Here is a 27,289-nt window from a genome sequence, read left to right as displayed (position 1 = left end):
TACAACTAGTATGTAGCCCCGTGCATTTGCACGGGTACAATTAAAATAAATTACAATTATATGATTCAAATTAAACTTTTTTGAGAGGTTCAAATTATATATGGTATTAGTTTACACTTTTTTTTAAACTATACATTTCTAAAATATGTAATGGTTTCTCATTTGTGTGTGTGTATATATATATATATATATATGATTTAGAATTTAATTGGTTTTAGATTCTTCTTTTTTTGCACCAAATAATTCACTTGCCACAAAAATTAAAAACTTAGATGGACACGTGGCGAAAAATTGGATTTCAATTTAGAATGGATTTGGACTTTTCGATTTTTACACTTAATAAAAATTAAAAATTAAAATCCAATTAAAATCTAATTGGATTTTCTCTAAGTTTTAATTTTTTTTTTTATTTAAGATAAAAATTCTACTCTAGCATAATCTAAGTGTATATGTGTGTGAAACTCCTTCCTGAAGCTTTAACTATTATTATATGTTAGTGTATAATCCGTGCGTATACACAATACAATTAAAAACAACACAATTACACATATATGGATTCAAATTATACCTTGTTTAAGTCATAGATATATACATGAACTTTACTCTTTCTTTCTTCTTTATTATTTTATTTTATTTTATTTTATGGATATACACATGAGTTTACTCTTCTTATTGAGTTTTTTATTTTTATTTTTTTATGGTTTATTTATATTAGACTTTTCATTTTTTGCACAACATTAACTCACCTAGAAATAAAAAAAAAAAAAAAATACATCGTAACATGTACAAACACCAAAATATAGTACTTCACTTAAGGGTCATTACTCATTATTTTGTAATAAAGTTGTAACTTGATTTTTTTTTTTTTTTTCATAAACTTCAATGCATTAAATTGAAAATTGAGAAAGCAAGACGAATTGGATGCAAGAGCAAACTTAGCTGCAGTGTGAGCAGCACAGTTGTTGCTTCTACAAACTCAAATAAAATCACAAACTACAAAACTTAAAGCTAACTCTCAGATGTTAGCCACAAAATGAGAAATAGACCAAGCAGAATAGGGCTCCTTGTTAGCAGCTGCATCATAGCAGTCCTTTGAATCTCCTTCAAACAGAGAATGTGGCTCCATTTTGCAAGCAAATAGCTAGCTGGACCACCCAGTGCAGGATGGTGAGAACTACAAACTGAAATATACAAAGTAGAGTTAGTAACCTCATTACAAACAGCTTTAGCATACTTCAAATCTTCTACCCATTGGTATTCTGACCAGAAGTTCTCAAAGTAAAGTCCTAGGATACATTCATTCACAAGATTACGAGAACACCATTAAGTTCCAAGCACACAAAGGATAAATATACTATTCTCTTTCCAGCACTAACAAGTGTGGGAATTTGAAAGATATAGTTCAAGAGTTTGGAAAGAATAATGGAAAGTAGACAAACAATACGTACATTTAATTCATACAGTCATGCACCATACCTGTTCATCAATAATAAATATTATGACAAATGTTTCTTCCAAAGATGCAGTAGATTGTCTCTCAATCACTGAGGGCATTCTGACAACAGTTGCCTCTAGCAAAGATTACTTATATATCAATTGTACCTCCACCCTTCACCTTCCGCTTGGGCACGTATCTAGCCCAATATCTGGGACAATTTTTCAGGGGTGTAGCTATGTGTAAGGGTGACCCAAAATTTAGAATTTTTAAAAAAAAAAAAAAATATATATATATATATATAATTATTTTAATGTTTTCAAAATTTAGTCTACAAAAATAAGAGTTGGCCCCCTCAAATATTTGATTTAGTCTAATGATGCTCTTAAAAAAATAATTAGTTTAATAGTTATAGAGACATAACATTATTTTTCGCAATTCTATTTTTTATTGTAAAATGTGATCTTATATCTGTTAAATATTTGATAAAGTTTGGCATCAAACATATTTGAATCTATATCTTTTTCAATCAGTCATGAGGCAATTAGCAAGTCATTGACTCATTAAAAAAATATTGTCACTAAAACTACACATGAAATGTCTCTTTAGTTATCACATAATGGGTTATAGCAAAATAGCTTCAAATATGTTTGGAACTTCTTCCTCCAAGTTTTAGATCATTTATGTTTTTGAAAATTTTATTAGTTCAATTGAAAGATTATTTTACTTACTTTAGTATAAAATTTGTATAAAAAATGAAACCTTTTAAGAATTCCACTATAAAAATGGTAAAAAGGAATTTTATTTTATGAAAGATTGCTATCAAACATAATTGTGATTGAAAATACTAAATTTTTTTTTTGTGTGTGTATATATATAACTTATCAAATAAAAAAATGTGTGTATATAATAAAAAAAACATTTGTATATAATAAAAAAAAAAACATTTGTATATATGTGTGTGTGAGGTTGTCTTGATAAATATATTAGTGCTGCAACTTGGCCCCCCCAAACAAAAATTTCTGGCTCCGCCCCTGCAATTCATGTTAGCTCATTAATCACCATAATTAAAAAAAATAAAATAGTCTCTCTCCTTTTCAATATGGGATTAAACATTTTCACTAACTCCTCATTTTCCATATTCACTTCCATATCTTTACATTTATTTTGTAATATTTATTCATTTTAATTATTTAATATTAAAATGCTCCAACACTTTGTAAGTTGAAGTCAGATCTTTCATTTATTCTGCAATATACAAATCACAATTGTCAACTCTACATAGAAGACTGGGATTGTAACGATCTTTCTAGCTAAAACAGCATACTATGTTGATGTCTCTAGTAAACCAAAGCGATTGTTCAGTAGCTATTTTGATTCAATCTCTTTCATACACATCATAAATTGAAAATTTAGCCACGATTTGAAATACTCCCTTCTTTATTTATCCATGGATCTTTTACTCATACGAATTGAATTGGAAGTAATTGATGCAATCAAAAAACAACTAAGTATCGTGACAATGCAGGGCATTTACTAGAATGCACGGACGCGGCTGGGAGGGTGCCGCACCCGAGTCCGACGCGGTAGACCGCGCGTCGGTGCCGCGTCTGCTTTTTTTTTTTTTTTTTTTTTCTCAGATTCGCGCCGACTCGGCTCGATTCGCGCCGATGCGGCTCGATTCGCGCCGAATCGGCTTCGATTCGCGCCGAACCGGCCTGTTTCGGCCTGTTTTGGCCATATCGGTACATATCGGCCGGCGACCGATACGGCCGATACGACCGAAACAGGCCGAAATCGGCCTTGAAACTCGCCGGAGAGGCCGAATTTCTGACCTCAGATGCGTTTCTTGCCTTATTCTTTCTTTGTTTTGTGAATCAAGTATATTAATGTATTTTTTAAGAATATTTTAATAGTAAAAATATATAGAAAATATAAATAAAAATATTTTTAATCATTTTTAATCGCCGAGTCCCGCCGCACCCGCACCCTATTTTTTCAAAAATTGCCGAGTCCCGCACCCGCACCCGCACCCGCACCCGCACCTGCACCCGAGTCCCGAAACGCACCCGTGCTTCATAGGGCATTTACTGTTAGGGATATCAGGCCCAAGACCTGAGCCTATTGTAATTGGTCTAGATTCAACGTAATAGAACTTATGTACAGGCCGAACTACATTAATTTTACCTCCACTCTCCATTTCTCTCTTCTCACTATATTACGACTCTAATTTTGCTCATTCAGTTATGTGTCAAAGATTAATGAAGTAAAATTTTCAAATAAACCTAAACCAGCAAAACATTTGAGCTCTCAAATAGTTAAATTCTGTATATCATCTAGCTAGTACTGAGCATATGAGGAGGGAAAAAAACCCCCAAAAAAAAGAAAAAGAAAAAAGAAAAAGAAAAAAGAAGAAGAAAAGAAATAGAAGAAGATAAAAATTAGGCCAACCTGATTGTTACTTAGCCACGAAGAAACTTCTCTATGTTCCCTTTAACTCAATCACCATAAGCATTATTCCGGTTGGCATATTTGACTTTCACACAAACCCTAGACACCATACATTTGTTCTTGTTAAGGTTAGAAGGGTTGGTTTTTTGGGATTGATTCCATGCCTGCAAAGTGATTAGATTAGGTTTCAAATAGAACTTAAGGAACCAATTAAAGTCAAATTAGCTTAATCAAATCAACTTTAACAGTCAACTTTAGCTTTATCTTTCTCAAAAAAAAAAAAAACTTTAGCTTTATCGGTTGGTCATGAGCTATTGAGGTCTTGGGTGTACTGCCTAAAGCAGCCCCATTTTGCATTACCTCCCAACATCTAATACTTTTAAACCTAGTAGTTAATTGCTGCAGTTTGTTTATCTTAATTGCCGTTGTGCCTTTATGCACAGTTTGAAGAATATTCCAAGCAGTATGAGCAACCTCAACATTAGAGATTCTCTTGAATTCCTCCATAGAAACAACATTAAAAATAGCATTTATGGCTTTACTATTAAAAGCGGCTGCTTCTTTCTGAGAAGTTTGTCACTCACTAACTGGAGTAGTGGGCTTCTCCCATCCGTATTCAACGGAATTCCAGACTCTCTCATCAATAGATTTTAGGAATGATTTCATTTTTACTTTTCGGTAGGCATAGTTATTCCCATCAAAGTGAGGTGGATCACAAGAGAGTGGCTGTGTTCCATGACAACAGGGGTCAATGATTAAGTCTTAGATCAAAGGATCTAAATACTAGAGCTAACCCATTCTGATACCACTTGTACGTTTTTAGACTCTTTAAACACAAATAGATTAACCTAGTTATTTAGCCAAGTGATTAATTTAGGTAAATTATTCAAATCTAGGTTAATACAAGTAAATCATATCAAGTAAACAATGCGTAAAATAAAGAATACAATGATATGATAACCATGGAAAACCAAACCGGTAAAAAACCTGTGGAGGATTTAACCTAGCGCTATCCTCAAGGTAAAACCGGATCCACTATGAAAGAATTAAAGTTTTACAATAGCGACTTAGACCACTAACATCCTATTGCTATGTGGAGTAGAAAACTTACTACTACAACCACGTGACAGCTCAGAGTCCACGGACTACTTCTTTCCTTGATCCACAGCAACCACAAGTACTCCCATTTGTGTTTTTCTTTAAGCTCTTTATGTAGCAACTGAAACGATCACCAAGCTCTCGATATCAATCTTGATCTTGATAACCTTAAATATGTATGAAAGCAAACACCTCTAGATCTCACAAGAGATTCACACACACAGCATAAACAACAACTTAAAAACGTGGTTGGGGTTTTTCCTTTTATACTTAAGGCAGAACATAAAACCCTACACGTCATATGGGCTTGAGCTTGAATTGGAAAAATATGCAGAAAAACATTCTGTACGAGCTTCGATTGATCGAGTCTAATTTTTGATCAATCGAGCCTTGCAGAAAGTGAACAGTAATTTTCTGCAATCACTCGATTCTAACTTTACAATAAACATACTTTGAGCAGCCTAAATCTAGACTCTAAGTTTTGATTATGGTTTGCCAACATTACGCATTGAAGTTCTAAAACATTTAGATCATAAATCCTTAGAACCTAACATGTTTATCCTATACAACTGATTTGTATCATTCCTCTTCATATACGCAAGATCAACACACATAAATCCTACCTACAAGTGAGTATTAATATTACATAAATTCTTTGCTACACAAAAATATCACCTCTTTTGATACACAAAATATTATTGCATATATTCTTTGCTACACAAAATATCACCTTCTTTAAAGTTAATTTATGTGCTTTTCTTTTCCTGAATAGAAAGTTTATATACTTGCATGAAGAGAAGTTGCCCTATAAATTACGTAAGCCATTGCTTCACTAGCAAAATACAAAGGAATAGGATAGAAGTCTTAAAAGAAATGAGAATACTACATGGGGCAAAGAATATATTTGACTCAAAACACACACGTCCTTAGGAAATACATATAAAGCATGTTGACGTTGATTTCTCACTTTAAGCTATTCTGTACCTCCTAGCCCTAGGGTCATGGAAAGTATAAATTCTTGGATTGAACAAGGTGAATTCCAGAAGTAGATACCAGGCCAAAAGTACCATAAAATCATACGTAATATAGGCTCACTTTTTGGTCATCTACTTCATCATAGAAAATCAACCATCATTTCTGCAAAAAGAAGTAAAATATTTTGGCAAAAAATTAGCAAATATGATTCAACTTTTGTTTACGCTTGTATTGGCGGAAATGGCACTGATTATGACCCTTTTGTTTAGAACCCCGCTAAGGAAGCTAGTACTCATGGGGTTGGACCAGTTGAAGCAGGGAATGGGTTCCTTGGTAGCAAAGAGTGTGGCAGGGACAATGGTGGTGGTGTTTGGGTCTAGCATTTATAGTGTAATGAAAATCCAGAAACGTTCTGCGGATGCTGGCATAGTTAATCCAACTGATCAGGTTCTTACGGCATATCGTCAACTAGAAGTGTGTCTTATAGGTAAATTTCTATATGTATAGCCTCCAACATTTTTTTTCCTTAGTTTTTGATAGAAGTGTTTTGTTTCCATTCTAATGTTCAGGCAATTGTGCCTGTCATGAATTAGGATCCTAACTATATTCATTATTGAATAGGTAGTTAATAATTTATTATATAATTTTTAGTTTAAATAGATTCCAAAATAATACTAATAAATGTTTGTTTGGATACCATGATGTGACAAAATTTTAACAACTGTAATTTAGATTTTAAGAACTCAATATTAGGCTTACCTTAAGAAATCTTATCTGTAGTTGTTTTATTAATGTTCTTGTATCTTTAACATTCTTTATTCTATCATTTGTTTTATGTTTTTTAAACATTAGGACTGATTTTTAATGTGTACACAACCTCAAGATGAAGCTTTCAAAGAATGCATATTAGAACTGAGCACCAGCTATGATTGAAGAGGCTGAAAATTGTTACTAGACAAGTAGAAATTTTTTTGGTTTATAGATTTATGCTGTGTTTCTCTTGTTAAACTTGAAGGTTATTAGTGAAAATCTTGTCCCTTGGATTGCACAGGGTTTTTCTTTTTCCTTGCGTTGATGATAGACAGACTACAATATTATATTAGAGAGCTCCAGCATCTGAGAACAAGCTTGGAAATGACAAAGAAATTAATGGAAATTTGGATTGGTATACACATTTAGCCATGCAAAGAGTCATGTCCTATCTTATTGTTACCACAACAAGAAATTTGATGGCATTGGTAATACCAAAATCTCAGTCCTACTACAAGGTGCGTCAGTGACTGCTGCTTCACTCAAGAACCTATTAAGGAATCTGTAATGACCATATTTACATATTAATTGATGAAGGATGACTTCACACATAATATTCTACATCAAACAAACTTTGACAAGTTGAACATTCTTGGGCCAGCCAAAAATCTTCTTAATATATTTGATCAGCCCCATGAGGTTACTTTGGGGTGCCCTGCCAAGTTTCCATTTGAATATCCTAGCGTAGCTCAATCAATGTTATACAACATCCAAATTTTGGCTAAAATAGATATTTATTCCTAATTTGAGAACTATGTAGCCATTTCAAAAAAAAAAAAGAACTATGTAGCAAAATGCCCCTGTTTTAAAAATATTTAGTAAAATGCCTCTGTTTTTGGAACTCGATTTTAACAAAATTGAGTTACATGTATAACGTGACGTTACTAATGTCGAGTTCTATGCATATTTTATTATTTAAATTTTTTTTGAAAATTTAAGTGGAACTAGACATTGCTAATGTCAAATCCTACTTAAAAATATACATAGAACTAAATTTTGAGAATATCGAGTTTTCTACAGAACTCGATTGTGTTAAAATCGAGTTCCAAAACAGAGGCATTTTTTTACACAGTTTTCAAATTAAGGGTAAATACTCATTCCCCCCCCCCCCCCCCCATTTTAATCTCCTATTCCTTTTTTTTTTTTTTTTTTTTTTTTTTTTTTTTTTTTTTTTTTTAACTTAACATATTAGATTTTCCTCTCTTCAAGACTTCAACAAAATCTAGATTTGGTGAAAAAAAAAAAACCTAGAATTGTATTTTTTATTTTGTAGAAAGTCGTATTAGGGGCACAAAACTCCCGCTTCTATACTTCCAAAAAGGTAATTAATTGGTAAGAAATATCATTAATATCCTTTCATAAAGATGATGAATTTACAAAAGATATGTGCTCCATCTATCTTTCTTTCTTTCTTTTTCTCTCTCAAGAAATCACTTCTTCTATGGTTGAAATGAATGTAAACCTTAACTATATTTATATAGGCATGCAAATTTTAAACGCTTTCAATGCAGTATTTAATTTAGATAATATGTAACATATTAGAATATTACACGTTGTTATGTGCTATGGCTACCAAGAGAGAAATTATTAGGTCCACCAGGAGGACAGCTGATATGGTCCTCTCTGACTTTCTAACCAATAAAATGCTGTTATTTATACAAATGTGATATCATCTGGTAATTTTTATTTTTTATTACTTGTGCTGATTAGGAAATTCACACATGCATTTCCATAGATAGCATCATTTCATTGGTCAGGGAGGACTGCTAGGTCCTTCCGATGTAAATAATAATTTCTCCTACCACGACTCATCCATTGCTCAGAATTTGAAAAGCAATTGTGTTGTTCCTTCTTGAACAAAGCCAACTATGGGAAAACATTAATGTTCTCATTCACTTCCAATGTTTTACTCAATTTTGCCAAGATTCCCTGATAAAATTATATATCTAATATCAAAATTAATTAATTATTAATATTTCATGTTGTTTCCTGTCTTTCCTTTTTAAGCAAAAAGCAAAAAAACACAAGGGACGTTTCCTGTCTTTCCTTTTTAAGCAAAAAGCAAAAAACACAAGGGACAAGTAATGTGGTTTTGGCAGGTAAAAGAGAAGTAATCGTGACTGTAAAATTTGGCAGTATAATTGAGAGAGTGATGCTATATTACTCGTGCATTCACCTTATACAGAAAGAAAGAACGAAAAGGGGGGGGGGGGGGGGAGAAGGAAAGAGAGAAATTTCTGGTTAGTTGATTTCATAAAAGACACGAAATCCATTGTTTAGATTTCTGATTTTTAAAGACATGCACTTGCAATGTTGTGTTGAAGACTCATCTAGCACTATATGACCTTGCTGGTCTTGGATGTAATAGATATTGCACTGAACCTGGCCTTAGGTAAACCTATACCAGTAGTTTCTAAAAGCGTTGTTATAAGTCTCCTACGGTGGTGGTTTTGAAAAGTGCCAGGAAAAAATGCCCTTATAGGACGAGTTTTTTTGTAGTGTCCCCATTACCACCAAAAAAAAAAAAAAAAAATTTAGTGTTTTCTCTTTCCTAATACTATGAACCGAACATATTATTTCATTTGTAGGAGCCTAAATACGAAGTCATTGGCTCACCAATCAAAGGTAAAAATAATGGGCAAACCTATACAAGTTGTCCAGAGGATATTCTATTTTTAAAAGTTATCTTATACGATTGATGTGTATAACATTCCTCTTCATATACTCAAGATCAACGTACATAAATCCTACCTACAAGTGAGAGTATTATTATTAATACATATATATTCTTTGCTAAACAAAAATATTACCTCTTTTGATACACAAACTATTATTGCATATATTCTTTGCTACACAAACATCACCTTCTTAATTTTGTTTACATAGAAAGTTTATGTGCTTTTCTTTTCCTGAATGGAAAGTTTATATACTTGCATGAAGAGAAGTTGACCTATAAATTAAGTAAGCCATTGCTTCACTAGCAAAACACAAAGGAATAGGTTAAAGTCTTAAAAGAAATGAGTATACATAGGGCAAAGAATATAATATTTGAATCAAACACATATTTAGAAAATAGAAAATGCTAAAACCATAACTTTTGTCACAACTTGCTCATGTGACAAGTTGTGAGTGGTAGAGTAAAAGTGGTGGTGGGTCCACAATCTCACCACTCACAGCTTGTCATATAAGCAAGTTATGACAAAAATTGTTGTCCGCATTATTCCTTAGGAAATACATATAAAGCATGTTTGACGTTGATTTCTCACTTTTAAGCTATTCTGTGCCTCCTAGCCCTATGGTCATGGAAAGTATATATTCTTGGATTGAATCATGTGAATTGTAGAAGTAGATACCAAAAGTACCAGAACATCACACGTGATATAGGCTCACTTTTGGGTCATCTACTTCATCATACAAAATCAACCATCATTTCTGCAAAAAGAAGTAAAATCTTTTGGTGAAAAATTAGCAAAGATGATTCAACTTTTGTTTACAATTGTATTGGCGGAAATGGCACTGATTATGACCCTTTTGTTTTGGACCCCGCTAAGGAAGCTAGTGATCATGGGGTTGGACCAGTTGAAGCAGGGAAGGGGTCCTTTGGTGACAAAGAGTGTGGGAGGGACACTGGTGGTGGTGTTTGGGTCTAGCATATATAGTTTAATGAAAATCCAGAAACGTTCTACGGATTCCGGCATAGTTAATCCAACTGATCAGGTTCTCATGGCATATCGTCATCTAGAAGCGTGTCTTATAGGTAAATTTCTTTATTTGTAGCCTCAACATTTTTTTTTCTTTAGTTTTGATAGTTTTTTGTTAATTTTCATTCAATTCTAAACTTCAGGAAATTGTGCCTGTCGTGAATTAGGATCCTAATTCCTAACCATTCATTATTAAATAGGTAGTAAAGATTTTATTATATAATTTTTAGCTTAAATAGATTCCAAAATAATACTAATAAATGTTTGTTTAGATACTATGATGTGACAAAATTTTAATAATTGTAATCTTAGAAATCTTATCTGTAGTTGTTTTATTAATGTTCTTGTATCTTTAGCATTCTTAATTCTATCATTTGTTTTTTGTTTTTTTAAAACATTAGGACTAATTTTTACTGTGTACACAATCTCAAGATGAAGCCCTCAAAGAATGCATATTAGAATTGAGCCCCAGCTATGGTTGAAGAGGCTGAAAATTATTACTAGACAAGTAGAATTTTTTTTGGTTTATAGATTTATGCTGTGTTTCTCTTGTTAAACTTGAAGCTTATTAGTGAAAATCTTGTCCTTTTGATTGCACAGGGTTTTCCTTATTCCTTGCATTGATGATAGACAGACTACATTATTATATTAGAGAGCTCCAGCATCTGAGAAAAAATTTGGAAATGACAAAGAAATTAAGCCAGGATTCTGAGCGACTGGAAATGAGGAAATTTGAGGAGACGAATAAGCCACAGGTTAAGCAACTGGAATCTGAATCAAAACAAAGCCAAAACAGACAAATGTCCCAGAAGCCAGCGCAAGGATCATAAAAGAAACAATCAGGAAGAGGTTGTGGAGGGCCTTATAGTTTGCTTGAAGTGTAATATATCTCTCATTAAGACCCAATGTGGATGTATGTATGTTTACTTATCCCCCCAAAAAAGAAAAAGGCATATATTTTATATATGATAGAGATGCAACAATGTTGTGCATCATATTAGATTAATAAGTCATTGGTATTCACCTGTAAATTGCATATACGTGGTGCTAATTAATTGTTGTAAAAATGTAGTGAAAATACTGTTGACATATCATTTCTTTTTCTTTAAATTATGAAGATGAGAATCATAAAGCTAAGGTGCTCCTATAATCTTGTGATTTTCTCCAATCCTTTGAAGAGAGACTGCACAAAAACTATGGTTAGGAAGGGCCACTCCAAAATTCAATCAACGGCCTGTTTGGTTAATCGGTTGACATTGACTTAATTAATCAAATTAATTTTATAGGGAAAGTGATTGTGTTGTGTAAAATGATCATTCCGAGTGGACCGTTGAAGATCTTGATTCCCAAGACAACTGCAGTCTACTTGAACATCTATATTAATTTAGACCATATTGTAAGGGTATAATTCAACACATGAACCTCAGATCAGAATAGAAGTAACACTTAATTTTCTCTTATTCTTTTGGAACAGAACCATCAATTCTCTCATCTCTTGGCCAGAAATGCATATTAGCATTCTTTTTTGGGTCTAAAAGGAAGGTATGGAACGTCTGAATATTTCAAACCATTAGGCGGTTCCTTTAGTTATGAAATGACAAAGTAAATAAAAACAATAAAAGTACTAGTATAATTCAACCAAAGAAATCCATTTTATTACTTATAAAAAAAAAATCCATTTTATTAATGCAATTACATTTATTATCATATATATATATATATATATATATAATTTCTAAACCCAATCTATAATATATTATAACGGAAGATTGTTCAATTCATGCCATTTCCTCCAAGTTGTATGTATTCTCAGCAGATGCACCTTCCATCCACCTTCAAAAGTACAGATATAATACTGATTAGATACAATGAGTAGAAAATGATAAATCAAGGTAAAAAAATGATTATGTCCAAGAAAAATTTAAGAATTGACTTAGAGTCTTGAACTTTTCACATACCTAGTACTAACATACAATCAGAGTTAGAAGAACCTCTCTTGAAACTCTACCATGAATATCGATCGCCTCTTTCGGCCTTGACCTTGACTGCCAATGCAAAAATCTTTACGTCCAAAAATCATTTTAAACAATGGATAGCCAGTCATAAACAAGAAGAATTTCACAATTGAAAGGTGTTCCATCTCTCTTTCTTATTCTCTCTCAAGAAATCACTTTCTTCTATAATGGAAATGGCTGTGAACCTCCAAGTTTATATAGGCGTGTAGACATTCCAATGCTTTCTTTACAGCAATAAGCATATTGTCAATGTGCTCACAATTTCAAAAGTTGTCATATTATTGTTCCTCGTGTAAACCAACTAAGATTTTTTTTTTTTTTTTTTTTAATTTTCCCATTAACTCCCATTTTTTACAAAATAATATTGCCAAGATTACTTGCCAAAATTATCTAGGATTGGTAACGATGATTAAAATTTTCAAATGCACGTCCTTCATGCCTTTCCTTTTTAAGCAAACGCAAGGGACAAGTAATCTATATTTGGTAAGTAAGGAACAAGAAATAATAATTGTAGAAATTTGGCAGGGTAATTGAGTGAGTCATGGCTACTTGTGCATTCACCTTGCGTGAAAGGAAAGACTCAATATCAATAAAAGAATTTTTTTAAAATTATCTTCCTTCATTTTTTAATAAAAATAATCCAATGTTTAGATATCTGATTTTTAAGGTATTAATTGCAACAAATTGATATTGTAATAATAAGTATGTAATGGAAACATGAATTTTTTTAGGCTAGGGATCAAAGCTATTACACACAAAGTATTTTTGTAACAAGATCTAACATATATTATTTTCTTTTATATATGGGAAAAAATTGCCAAATGCCCTTTTCGGGCAAAAATAGCAACTCTTTGCCCCCTTTCCCAAACTAATTAGGGAAATGCCCCTCTTTTGAAACTTGATTTGTGATAAATCGAGTTAGGTTCTATAGCAGCGTTTTTAAGGAGCCTATAGTGATGTTTTCAGGACCTATAGTGACGTTTTGTAACTCGACTTCTATAAAATCGAGTTATAGGTAAAAAAAAAATAAAAAATTGCCTATAGCTCGATTTCATGGAGGTCAAGTTACAAAACGCCACTATAGGTCTTTAAAACGTTACTATAGGTCTTTAAAAACGCCGCTATAGGGCTCCAGAAGTTTTTACTTGATTTATCTCAAATCGAATTACAAAAGAGGGGTATTTCCCTAATTAGTTTGGAAAATAGGGCAAAACGCTGCTTAGTTTGGGAGAAAATGGAAATGCCATTTTCTCCTTTATATATGTATAACACAAATATTTCGGTCATGTTAGTCTTTACAAAATTTAAAATAATATATTTTTTCATTGAGTTAGTATGTAAACTGTGAATTATCTTTTAAATAATATTAATCACAATTAGTATTTTAAACATTTTATATCAAGATATTTCGTTAAATGATTTATAGATTTCATGGTTAATTTGTATACACTAAAAATTTTAAAAATTAAGAAACATATAAAATTTAATCAATTTAAATAATAAACATCATTTTACATTCCTCGACATATTCAAGTCAATATATATAAGAAAAATAAAACAATAGTACAGCCTAAAGAAAAAAAAAAAACAATTTTTTTTCCTTATAGAGAACATGTACATATGCAATATGGATAGGTAACTTCTAACAAAGAAATTTGCAATTGTCATTTCTTCTTAAAAAATAGTGTCTATATCTCTAATTCTCCGATTTAAAAATAAAATAAAAGGTTTTAATTTTTAAAAAACAAAGAAGACAATCCAAAATCATTATAATAATAATTGTTTCTAAAAAAAATCATTCTAATTCATCGTTTTAGGAAATAGCCTTGTAAAGGACAGATAGTCATGGGCCTTGCTTTCTTCTTTTGTGGGCTTGGAATTTTTTATTTCTTACCTTAGCAGCTTGGGCTAGCTGCTGATTGTAATGTCTACGGGTCCACTCACATCTCCTCCGTACCCAATTTATGTTTTTGAAAAATAATGTGATGGGCCAGTTTCTCTTGGCCTTCTGTTTTCTTTTTGTTTAATATTTTCCTTTATTTATTTTTTTTAAATGGTGCTGAACCGAAGGGCTAACGAGTAGGGAAAACCTCATTTCTTTACCAGCCCAAATTCAATTATTTTATTTCAAACAAAATTATAGTAAAGTTGGTACGACACTATGGTTATTAAAAAAAAAAAAAAAAAAAAAAAAGGCCTTTTTTCCTCTATGCCATAAAAATTGGTAGCAAAGAGCTTTTTCCTCCAATTCGGTGGACGAGTGCTTTTATATGAATCTTTTAATTGTCTAGCATTGTTTGAGGGCCATTTGGAATTTGTATCTCAAGCATTTCAGCACACACAGTTTTCTAAGTTCTTTTAGTGAACCCAACCATTGTCTCACCCTCGATGGGCATCCCTATGATAATTTTCACATCTTGCAATGTGATCGTCATCTCACAATGTGGTAGGTGGAATATATGGGTCTCTGGGCACTATCGCTCTACAAATGCAGTGATCAATGCATGATCAAGCTCTATGGATGGGACCATGCGCAAACCCTCTAGATCAAGCAACCTCACAATGGCGATGACACGATCATCTACCATAGGCTCTTGACGTGTCAACTCTTCATGGTGACTTTGACAATGCAGTGTGCCAGGAGGATTTGCAAATGTTATAACAATAGATAAATATCTTATAAGTTTAGATAAATACTGTAGTCAAGTACACAATATGCCATTAAAGAACAACTCAACATTCAAAAGAAGGTGCATAATCTATAAGTTTAGATTAATGCTTTAAAATTATAAAAATAAAGCTTGTTTACATATTAGTCCTCAAAAATGTCACATTGTTGACATTACTTATTAACAAGAAGCATGATGTGAAAATTTTTACCTGGCCTCTAAGGTTCCAAGGTAACTCAGATCGATGATTTGCTTGTTCTTTCAAAATGCTACCATCAATGGGTCCAAGATCTATCGTCATGGTACAAAAAGATTTTATGTCATATCAAATAAAAGAGCATTATGAGACCAATTGAAGAAAATAAAGGAAAAAACCATCTATCGAAAACCGTGTATATATATATATATATATATATATATATAAAAAGGTAATCACTCAGTACATAGGGGACCAAAAACGCTACTCTAACTATTCACAATTGACTAAGCGATATTTTAAAAATCAATGACTACTCCTAAATCAATACAAATGAGGACAAAAATATTCCATGCACCCAACATATGGTCCTAACGCCATACCCTGTATTCAGCAAAGAAAGAAAAAAAACGCTATACCCTGTAAGTATCCTAACAAAGTCTTTTGTCTAATCTCTCTTGCATTGCCTAGAAATGTCTGCAACGACAACAAAATTTGTCAATTTTGAATTGTCTAATACATTTGAATCAACACATATAGCTAATTATGTACACACTTTCAGATCAATCCTCACGTGCCCCAATTATACAAATATAAATAGCCACATATCTTAGGCTACAAACTTAAGTGTACCTTGAGGCGCAACTTGTACAAAACTGCAAAAATCCTTATGTTAGATAAGCTTGATTAGATCTATTTGAAGCTTAGCTTTTCTTCCAATCAAACACTAACAATCTATTATTAACCCCCATAAGTAAGCATTTCATCCACATACTAATTTGATTTCAAAAAAAGTTCTAGAGAATTACTAAAATAAGTAAACCATTTAGCAAAACATTTCACATAATACAATCTTTTTGAGGCATTTTAACACATGCATCATGCATTATTGTTGCAACTACTCCAACATATAATCTTATGCTTTTATTAGTATTCAATTAGAAATTTTAAAAAATCCTACTATTATTATAAACCTAAATAAATCATACAATTAAAACATCCAATCAAATATATCATAAACAAACTTAAAGTAATTCATCTAAAAACATAAACAAATTATTTAGAACTAGGGGTGAGCATGGGTCGGGTTGAGGGGATTTTTTGACCCAACCCACCATGGTGGGTCAAAAAAAATTCAACCCAACCCAACTCATCACATAAGTCCAACCCACATGGGTCGGGTTGGGTCGGGTTGAACCCATGGGTTTGACAAATTTTTTTATTATTATTAAATGGAGTAGAAAAAAATATAAATATTAATATATTAAAAAAACCTAAAGATTAGTATCAATGTAACTCTTTAAAGGCAAACAACACTAATGACTAAACAACAATAGTAATTTATTAAAATTTGTGTGAACTAATTGGCTTTTATATAGGATAGGAAGTGTGGGGACCGGCCCAGAATAACAAGTTGGCTGGGCCTTGGGCCCGTCCGAGGAGGCGTCGCGGCCCATAATCCCTGCCCAAGCCAACTGGGGCGAAGAAAACACGTCCGAGGAGTAACTCCTCCTCAGACATTCCAAAGTCCAGGTCAATGATGCATCCCAGTTACTGTAACCCTCACTCCAAACACGTAAAAAGAAGGAAGGCTCAAAATATCCCAACAAAGGCTGTTACCACCACATTTAATGCACCACAACTACTCTCCTGGCCGCATTAATGAAGAGAAGACCCCTGAACAGTGTTACCTTGGTCACTGCAACTCACAAAGAACTGGTAAGGGCGTCTGATAGGACAGGTGCTAAAGTAGGGGTTTAGATGATCAACAAGTGTAGGGCCCAGATGATAAAAGAGAGCCTATATAATATGTAAGAGTCCCTCAGAAGGGGGGGACGGAAAAAGAGAGAGGAGAGAGAGGAGGGGAGCAAGGATTCACTGTATGAATGCATAAGCCATGAATAAAACTTCCACTTTCATGTCCATTTTCTGCATTCACGCTCCAACATCCACTATAGACATGCAACGAACCGTCTAAGCCAACTGTAACTAAGTTCTTCAGCCCATACTCTACAAGATTCATTGTGTGGGACCTTTTGGGCCAGGGCCTGACCGTCCAGGACCAGGTTAACTAAAATCGTGTCCCTACAATTGGCGCCGTTTGTGGGAAGAACTAAGGTATCAGCTAGCACGACGGTCGAGCATGGTAGAACTAGGTCCACACCAGGAGAATCCTCACCAGGCTAACTCTCAACAGACACAACCCATTGAGTCCCAGAGACAAAATAACTCTGCCAACCCAGGCGGCAGAGGGAATCGTGAAGGAAGCGTGCATGCTACCCAGACGAGCCAGAATCACACCCAAATAGGTAGTCACGTATCCCAGAGGCGAAATAGTCATCAGGCCATGCAGCGAGAGATAGATGACCTGAAAAGGAAGTTACGGCGTGTGTAGCGAAAACGATCTCCCTCTAGCTCAGATGGGTCCTCTAATGGGGAGGATGTGAGTTACCGGCGGAGGTCAAGGACCCCCCCAAGTGAAACCTTTTCTTACTAAAGGGAACCACGCCCTGTACGGAAAAAGAGAGAGGAGAGAGAGGAGGGGAGCAAGGATTCACTGTATGAATGCATAAGCCATGAATAAAACTTCCACTTTCATGTCCATTTTCTGCATTCACGCTCCAACATCCACTATAGACATGCAACGAACCGTCTAAGCCAACTATAACTAAGTTCTTCAGCCCATACTCTACAAGATTCATTATGTGGGACCTTTTGGGCCAGGGCCTGACCGTCTATGACCGGGTTAACTAAAATCGTGTCCCTACAGGAAGAATTGGTTATTTAAAAAAATTTATTAATTATATAATATATTATATATATATATATATATATATATTAAATTAGTATTAATAGGAGGAACCGAGAAAATACTGCTCTACAGCTAGTTTTTTTAAAAATTATTAAATATATATATATATATATATATATATATTTAAATATATATAAGTGCCCTACAATTGATTTAAAAAAAATATTAAATATTAAATATAAAATATATATTAAATATGGGTGGGTCGGGTCAGGTTTGGCGAGTTTGTAATTTATGACCCAAACTCAACCCGACCCGCTATAAATTTTTTTTTTGTAACCCAACCCAACCCACCAAGCCTTAAAATCGACCCAACCCGACGGGTCGGGTTGGGTTGGGTCAAGTTTGGTGGGCCGGTGGGTTTTCTACACACCCCTATTTAGAACCCAAAACATATTTACAACAAAACCCTTACAAAATTTCACAAATAAGTAAGGTAAAAAAGAGCGAGCTTGCCTTGTTTTCTAATGGAGTGCCGCTACTTGTCACTGCTGTTAACGGAGAGGCTGTCATCCGTTGAGCAAGAGGTAAGGGATGACACGGTGGCAGAACAAATAAAAGAGACGAAGGGACACTAAAAGAGACGAGAAACTAAGGGAGACGAGGGACTAAGGAAGACGAGTCAAAGTGAGGGAGGAGAGCAAGAGTAAGAAACGTCAGTATTGTGTGTGAGAGAGAGAGAGAGAGGGACGTTGTTATATTATGTGACTTGGGAAAAATAAAAAACTAAAAGGTGTAGGTTTACTGTACTAGTACTCAAGTTTACTATACTTGAGTTCCATTTTTAAAAAAATTACCTGATTGGAACTTGAGTATGACTCAAGTTCCATTTGGGTAAATTTTTACGGTCTGGAACTCAAGTTTAGCAAACTTGAGTTCCACGTGGTTTTATTTATTTTTTAATTACATGTCAAACCTATTAAAGTTGGACTTTGAGTTTGTTAAAGTTGATTTTGGGTTGGAACTTGAGTTTAGTAAACTCGAGTTCCAGAATCAGTCTACTAATTAAATAAGTTCAGACGCATGCTATTTACCTAAAATTTTCCTAAAAAGTTACTATTCAATAGATTTTGCCAAAATTGTGCCTACATGAATTAGGATCCTAACTATTCATTATTAAATAAGTAGTTAAGATTTTATTATATAATTTTTAGCTTAAATAGATTCCAAAACAATACTAATAAATGATTGTTTAGATACCATGATGTGAATAAAATTTAACAATTGTAATCTTAGATTTAAAGAACTATGTTAGGGTTAATTACCTTAAGAAATCTTATCTGTAGTTGTTTTATTAATGTTCTTGTATCTTTAACATTCTTAATTCTATCATTTGTTTTATGTTTTTTAAACATTAGGACTAATTTTTATTGTGTACACAATCTCAAGATGAAGCCCTCAAAGAATGCATATTAGAACTAAGCCTCAGCTATGGTTGAAGAGGCTGAAAATTATTGCTAGACAAGTAGAAATTTTTTTGGTTTATAGATTTATGCTGTGTTTCTCTTGTTAAACTTGAAGCTTATCAGTGAAAATCTTGTCCCTTGGATTGCGCAAGGTTTTCCTTATTCCTTACGTTAATGATAGACAGACTACATTATTATATTAGAGAGCTCCAGCGTCTGAGAGAACGAACTTGGAAATGACAAAGAAATTAAGCTAGGATTCTGAGCAATTGGAAAGGAGGAAATTTGAGGAGACGAATAAGCCACAGGTTAAGCAGCTGGAATCTGAATCAAAACAAAGCCAAAACAGACAAATGTCCCAGAAGCCAGCGCAAGGATCATAAAAGAAACAATCAGGAATAGGTTGCGGAGGGCCTTATAGTTTGCTTGAAGTGTAATAATCTCTCATTAAGACCCAATGTGGATGTATGTATGTTTACTTATCCCAAAAAAAAAAAAAAGGCATGTATTTTAGGGTCCGTTTGGATACAGCTTATTGTTGCTGAAACTGAAAACTTATTGCTGAAAACACTGTAGCAAATAAGTAGGAAAACGAGTGTGATAAATTTAGCTGAAAGTACTGTAGCGCTGCTGAAATTACTGTAGCATATAAATTACAAAATTTTACTCTGATTTTCTTTTCCACTCCTCACCGTACCCTAGCTAAGCCTCTGAAGCGGAGAGTTCCACGCCCATCCGAGATTGATGAAGGAAGACCTACATCGGTCCGACGCCGGCGAAGAGCCCAGGTGAGAAATCCATCTATCGGAAGACAACACCAGTCCGACGCCGGCGTCTTCTCTTCCTTCTAGAAACCCATTTCACCCTTTTCCCTCCATCCCTCGAGCTCCGACCCATAACACATCTCTTCCCATAAATATATGGGAATGTAAATTTTTTGATTAGCAAGATTTTTGGTTTTATCTGCAAATGGATGTCATATTACCCAGTACTGAAGGTAATTTTTTCCCCTTTCCAATCGATTTTTAAAATTCCATAAATGTTGCTCGGTTTTTTTTTTTTTTTTTAAATTTTTATTTTTTCCCAGTGATAATATCCATTGGTTTTGTCTTTTGCAGTGCCCATAATTTAATTGTTTCAGTTAACCATTGAAAGTGTTCAGAAGGCTGGCAATGGTTGCTCAGAAACTGTAATGTTTCTTTCAATCTCTTTGTTTCGTTTGACAATGTTTTTCTTTTAATTTTATTTTTGACATATACTGTGATCCCAAATATTCTCAACAAAGATGTTAGAATTGTGAATGCCCTCTCTTTATCTGATTTTCAATTGTGGTGTTCTTCATTCTGTGCTTCAAATGAAAAAGAGTTTTGCACTTTGATAAAAATGCACTTTCCAAGTAACAGGGCATTGCCCGACTGGTGTTGAGTGACTTTAGCATTTAAATATTTTAAAGACATTTATCATATGCAATTTCATGAATTATTATTTTTAATATTTTCTAGATGATCTTTCTCCTTTGATTAGGGATTGTGGATTGCTAGAATAATCTGATAGAGCTGAGTCTTGACCCTATTGGTTTTTTAGAGCTAGAGGTTTTATACCTGAAATGTGTGGACTGGAGTGTGAAATCTGAGTCCTTTTCATTTCCTGAATGTAGTTGCAAAGGAAGGCAGATTCATTCATACTTTCATTATGGAAAAGTTTGCCATTATAAAATTCGTAACATAAGGTAATACTGGATTGATAGCATCCTATATTATTCTTAAATATCCTGCTTTTGAAGATGATACGATTTTATATGTGGATTACTGGATTGTTATTATGTGCTTTGGGTTAAAGTAATACTGGATTGTTGGTTATGAATTTTATTGAGATGCACACAGCTTGCAGTCAGTTACTTACTTAGCCCATGTGCATAAATTAGTTAAAGACGTGTTCAAATAAGTGCAGGAAATTGGTGCTTTGTCTTATGGTTTTCCTGATGGTTTTTCTTGGACATCAGTGTGAATTTGCTCGATATATTATTATATATTTTGATAGTTTTTGATTACATTCAGCCCCCGAGAAAAAAAGACCACACTCACACCAAGCCAAGGTTTGATCAGAGAAACACAGAGAGAGAAAGAGAACAGGTTTTTCAAATTCTTCAAAGTCCAAGGTGAGTCCTCCTCTCTCCCCACTTTCCACCTCCAAAAACCCTAATTTTCCCAGCTCCAATAACTTCTTTTTTCAGATCTTCATCTACATATAGAATTTTTTATGTATCCATTTTTGTATATGTACTCACACACATGCATAAGTTCTTTTTGTTTATCTTGTATGCTATAGATGTTGGGTTTTGTTGGTGGGTTTTGATAATCTGTTTAATTAGGGGGAAAAAGATTCAAGAAGAAATGGGAAATTCAGTAGCATTTGAAGATTACAAGTTTCTTTTCCCCTTTTTTCTTTCCATCCTTTTTATTATCTATCTACCTGTTTTTATACAGTCACATACTTCAGTAGTTATTGACATATGTATTGAATACGACATGGTCAATTATAAGCCAAGTTTGATAACCCAAAAGACAAAAAACAGAACAAAGAAAAAAATATTATTGTTTCACAACAATAGTACATAAAGGCTATTCAATTACAAAAAAAACACATGTACACGATAGAAGAACCAAAAGCTGAAGCTAGAGAGATAGATAAACATCAAATGCAGTAAAAAATGGGGGTTTAAGAGTGATGGGGTTGGTGGGTTAGGAGTTAAGGCTTACCTTAGTGCACTTTCCTTGCGTGTAGTACAAACACATGGGCTAACTCATATGACTAGCCATTGGAGTTATGGGGACATTTCAAAAGTTACAAACTCTAACAATGAGCATGCTCTTCTGGACAAAATTTTAAGATGACTACCATTAAACCAAAAAACAAATTGTGGCATAATAACTCCTAACTTCTACTGTTTTAATCCCACCTACTCTTCCTCTCCTCTCCCAACAGCTTACTAGAAAACCACCATTTCAAACCATAGGTAGCTCCCAATGCCTAGTATGCCCACTCTTATCAATTGAAGGGGGTCCCCTAATCCACCTCATGTACAGAGGCTGTGTACACAAAGTACCCTACTCTTGTAACTTTGGCCAATTGCTCCAATATCTAGGGAAGGCTATAGAACTTTTTCCTTTTTCAAAGGAAAATAAAAATAAATATTGAGAGAAAGATACAAGGGATCGGGTAGAGATCTCCAAAAGAGAAAAGGTAGATAAAAGACAACCCAAAAAAGAGGAAAACACAATGAACAAACAAACAACTAGATGACCAAAATCAAAACAAAGAACATATCAAAAAGAGGGGAAAACTTAGGCAAGCCTTATTCCTAAAAATTTATAAAAATGAGAAGTTGATTGAGCACCTATAATAGGCAAATAATCAGCCTACTCAGTAACTGATAGGGGAATCCACCCCAACGACCTATAGAGCTAGAATCATGTGAGTAAACCTCCACCACCACCCTACTGTGGTTCTGCTTATTAACCCACACAGTGACATCATTGCCATATAGGTTGGTACCATTTTATTCATCAAGCACAAAACAAGCCTTGTTATACTGCAATTTTGCTTCCCAATGATCCTAACTCATTGTCCAGAAAGGGAAAAAAAAGGTTCATGCGGGTTCACACAAAAGAGAGAGAAAGAAAATTAAAGTGATAAAATCCCAAACATACTCTAAAATCAAATTTAGATGCTTTGTTGCTGTTATTATTTCACATTGCATAAAACTCTAAAAGGCCCGGCACTTTCCTTTTCTATAGTGTCGGCTCAAAACATTCTCTATTTGGTTTCTTTGACAGTTAAGCAAATATTAAACAGTTAAGCAGGCAGCAATACAGAACCAGCAAACATTCTCAAAAGCCACTCCACAAATTTCATGAAATAAATAATCTTTGATTTAAAAAATAAAAAAAATTTGCAGACAGCAATACAGAACCAGCAATACAGACAGCAATACAGAACCAGCAATACAGAACCAGCAAACATTCTCAAAAGCCACTCCACAAATTTCATGAAATAAATAATCTTTGATTTAAAAAATAAAAAAAATATGCAGACAGCAATACAGAACCAGCAATACAGAACTAGCAAACATTCTCAAAAGCCACTCCACAAATTTCATGAAATAAATAATCTTTGATTTAAAAAATAAAAAAAATATGCAGACAGCAATACAGAACCAGCAATACATATAGCAATACAGAACCAGCAAACATTCTCAAAAGCCACTCCACAAATTTCATGAAATAAATAATCTTTGATTTAAAAAATAAAAAAAATATGCAGGCAGCAATACAGAACCAGCAATGCAGGAAGCAATATGCAGGCATCTCAAAAAATATGCAGACCAACAGATGTACGAAATCACACAGGGCAGCTCTTATTACCAAAACTGTGAAATGGCTCATTTTCTCCATTAATATAAAACTTGCGTCTAGCAAAGTCAACCATCCATCACAAACTCCAGTTACCAGCAAGAGAAGGGCTGAATTCTAAAATATTAAATGCAAAATTCAGATAAAAGAAGCATTGGACAAACATATATAAATATAGCTCAAACACATAGGAATGATGAGCATTGTCTTACATACACACTCATAACAAGCATTAGTTTCTACCAATAAAAAAGAAAGAAATATAATAGTGCAATAGATACAACACTGAAAGTTTGATTACTACACCAAGCCTACACAACCCTATCGAGACAATCTATTGTTCCTTCACGAAAAATGATAATCAGGGTGCCTTTGGTACTCTTTTTCTAGCCACTTTAGCTAGATATCCTTGTTATCGGAAAGTGCTGCAAACATGTGTCTACCCGACTCTTTTTCCATGAAGTAGATAGTGCTGAACAAATGAAGGTAATGACCCGAGTACACCCCAGGAAGACTCAACACTATGTCCAGAATTTCTTTAACCTGAGCCGTTGCTGTGGGAGCAGATGGTGTACGGGCACTTAGACTAGATCTTTCAACAATAACATTTGAGATACTCTTCAAAGAGTCCGACATCTCTTGCGCGGTTGAACGCCTTTTTTTTGGTTTCTTGGAAATTGGCTTGAAGATGTGGACACTGGTTGCTAGGCCTTTCCCCTTATTCATTGCTGGTCCTACCCTCGACGATGATGGACCTTCAACCTCCATTGCGTCAACATTCACAACGGGTTCACATTGGGGGTCAACAAATTCTATGCTATTACCGGAGTCCCCAGACCCTTCGGTGGTTTCCGTTGGTATTGGACCACTCGTGCAGAATGCATTTTTTCCCATTGCAGCCGTGCCTCCAAACATGATGTTCAGAAGGTCACGATTAGGCAAACCATTCGTTTTCAAGGTTTTTGCATCGGGACATGCCTATATGTGGACAACCAGTAGTTAGAACATAAGAATATAGTTTTAGACACTAAATTTTTTCACAATTATGTATTGATCAAAACTAACCGCAATCTTTCGATTCCACCACTCATCAGGTGCGTCAAACATCCCAGTTATAGGATCATAACCCAACCCAGTCTCATTCTCCAAACACTTGTTATAAATCTTCCACCTTTTTCTCAAATGATCCCATTTGTTTTTAATCTGCAGCCAAGTCACTACTTTTTCAATCTCACCCAACTGCCGAATCACTTCACTTTGGCCAATTTTGGACAAAAATCCAGTGGGCTTCCTTTGGCCCGCCATGACTTGAACAACATAAAACCGACAAAAAGCCTCTAGTTCCTTAGGGTCTTTCTAGTCAGCTCTTTCATCATTACTACCACCCTCCATTGATTTCTTCTGCTTAACCATTTTTCCTACAACTCCCTTCTATACTCATTGAGGCATTTAAACCAACAGTTTGGGTGCATTTTAGAATCAGTTAGGCAAAGTAACAGAAATGGTGTATCCAAATGCAAAGTAAACTCATATGAAAAATGCAAAGTAAACAATGGTATATCCAAATACAACAGAGGAACTAAGAGAAATAATGGTATTAGACAAGGATCAATAAACCCACACTAGTGTCATGGAAAACAGAACAGAAGATCAACAAAAAAAATCTTATTCCACCCTTATATGATTAGTAGGGAAAAAGTCTACAAACTGTTATTAAGAATAATTTTACAAATTTTGAACTTTGATTTGACTATAATTAAGAAAATCAAATATATATTTCATAATTATGATGCAATAATATGATAGAACCACACAGAGCAGTTGAATACAAAAACCACACACAAACGGTTAAACCCAAAAAACCACAAATTGATGAAGCATTGGACAACTACCTTCTATACTCATTGAGGCATTTAAACAAACAGTTTGGGTGCATTCAGTTAGGCAAAGTAACAGAAATGGTGGATCCAAATGCAAAATAAACTCATCTGAAAAATGCAAAGTAAACAATGGTATATCCAACAGAGGCACTAAGTGAGCGTTTTGGTATTAGACAAAGGATCAATAAACCCACACTAGTGTCATGGAAAACACAACAGAGAACACACAGAAGTTGAATACAAAAACCACACACAAACGGTTAAACCCAAAAAAACACAAAATGATGAAGCTTCATGGAAAACAACATACCCGTGAATGCAGAGATGGGGAGTGGTGGCGACGATGACCCAAGCGGAGAGAAGGTGAGCTCGAGTGTTTGTTGAACAGAGGGGATCTTTTCTTTTGGTTCTGCCTACTGGGTTTGCAGTAATCAATTGCTGTGCTCTGTTTTGACCCAAAGCTGGTTGGTGGGTAGGTGACCGACATTGAAGACGAATTGGACGGAGCATTGAAGGGGATTGAAAGCATTCTGCCACTGGTAGTTGAGAGAAAAAGCAGAAGCCGTGAGAATGGAAATAGCTGTTACAATGGACTGCGTACCGTTGATGCTCTGTTTTGACAGCTTCTGCTTGTGCACCGTTTTCCTCAGCATTTTGAGACATGAATAGTACGCGCAAGAGGCAAAATGGGTTGATTGTTTCAGCTCTTGCATTGAAACGGTGCGTAGAGCTTTTTAAATGAAACGGTGCGTGTAGGAGGATAAGTGAAACGGTGCGTGTAGAGGAAACTTGCGTTTCTCAACAGCAGCAGACTTGTGTTTTTCTTCAGCTCGCGTGCGCGTGGGTCCCAGCAGAGCAAAACGTAAACGCAGCAAAACGCTAGAAACCTTGCTATCCAAACGCTCACTTATTTATGATAGAGATGCAACAATGTTGTGCATCATATTAGATTAATAAGTCCTTGGTATTCACCTGTAAATTGCATATACGTGGTGCTAAATTAATTGTTGTAACTCTTTTTTTTTTTAATAAACAATAATATCTATTAGAATACACACGGAAAAAATATTACTTAGTGTTTTAAACCAGGTTTATAATATATTAATTGTTGTAACTCAATTGCATCTTCCTATGTCAATTTCTCAAATTAGGAAGATGGGAATTATAAAGCATTAAGGTTCTCCTATAATCTTGTGATTTTCTCCAGTCCTTTGAAGAGAGGTTGCACAATAACTATTGTTAGGAAGGACCACTCCAAAATTCAATTAACAGCCTGTTTGGTTAATCGGTTGACATTGACTTAATTAATCATATTAATTTTATAGGGAAAGTGATTGTGTTGTGTAAAATGATCATTCCGAGTGGACCATTGAAGATCTTGGTTCCCAAGACAACTCTAGTCTACTTGAACATCCATATTAATTTAGAT

At 34.2% G+C, this 27,289-nt stretch overlaps 2 protein-coding genes and 1 long non-coding RNA gene across 4 annotated transcripts; 2 read left to right on the top strand and 1 right to left on the bottom strand.

Moving 5' to 3' along the window:
- The first annotated feature begins 5,981 nt into the window (after window positions 1–5,981).
- On the top strand, window positions 5,982–19,982 carry LOC126694555 (uncharacterized). 2 transcript variants are annotated; one of them, XM_050390901.1, is made up of 3 exons: window positions 10,066–10,526; window positions 11,071–11,225; window positions 19,877–19,982. In XM_050390901.1, the coding sequence occupies exons 1-3, from the start codon at window positions 10,244–10,246 to the stop codon at window positions 19,949–19,951; spliced, it is 513 nt and encodes a 170-aa protein (XP_050246858.1). In that variant the 5' UTR covers window positions 10,066–10,243; the 3' UTR covers window positions 19,952–19,982. The 2 variants fall into 2 exon arrangements, with proteins under 2 accessions (XP_050246859.1, XP_050246858.1); XM_050390902.1 differs by lacking the exons at window positions 10,066–10,526; window positions 19,877–19,982 and adding an exon at window positions 5,982–6,446 and having other exon boundaries at window positions 11,071–11,564.
- A 139-nt stretch (window positions 19,983–20,121) lies between these two features.
- Window positions 20,122–22,357, top strand: LOC126694554 (uncharacterized). Its single transcript, XR_007645803.1, has 4 exons — window positions 20,122–20,565; window positions 20,687–20,757; window positions 21,226–21,297; window positions 21,626–22,357. It is a non-coding gene; the product is annotated as an uncharacterized LOC126694554 (long non-coding RNA).
- A 2,022-nt stretch (window positions 22,358–24,379) lies between these two features.
- On the bottom strand, window positions 24,380–25,285 carry LOC126695845 (L10-interacting MYB domain-containing protein-like). Its single transcript, XM_050392649.1, has 2 exons — window positions 25,046–25,285; window positions 24,380–24,958 (listed from the first exon to the last, which is right to left on the bottom strand). Exons 1-2 carry the CDS (start codon window positions 25,283–25,285, stop codon window positions 24,380–24,382), a joined length of 819 nt encoding a protein of 272 aa, XP_050248606.1.
- Window positions 25,286–27,289: the final 2,004 nt, after the last annotated feature.

This window comes from Quercus robur, chromosome 8, assembly GCF_932294415.1.
Source record: "Quercus robur chromosome 8, dhQueRobu3.1, whole genome shotgun sequence".
NCBI classification, from domain to species: domain Eukaryota; kingdom Viridiplantae; phylum Streptophyta; class Magnoliopsida; order Fagales; family Fagaceae; genus Quercus; species Quercus robur.
Note: the sequence above shows the minus strand (reverse complement) of the source record. Positions and strands in the feature narration are given on the sequence as shown.

Bases quoted from the DNA above. Each gene is read 5' to 3' on its own strand.
- LOC126694555 (XM_050390901.1), top strand. From the start codon at position 10,244: ATGATTCAACTTTTGTTTACAATTGTATTGGCGGAAATGGCACTGATT. The intron at 10,527-11,070 runs GTAAATTTCTTT...TTGATTGCACAG, and splicing joins TCTAGAAGCGTGTCTTATAG to GGTTTTCCTTATTCCTTGCA. The intron at 11,226-19,876 runs GTTAAGCAACTG...AATAAGCCACAG, and splicing joins AGGAGACGAATAAGCCACAG to GTTAAGCAGCTGGAATCTGA.
- LOC126695845 (XM_050392649.1), bottom strand. From the start codon at position 25,285: ATGGCGGGCCAAAGGAAGCCCACTGGATTTTTGTCCAAAATTGGCCAA. The intron at 24,959-25,045 runs GTTAGTTTTGAT...GTCCACATATAG, and splicing joins GGTGGAATCGAAAGATTGCG to GCATGTCCCGATGCAAAAAC.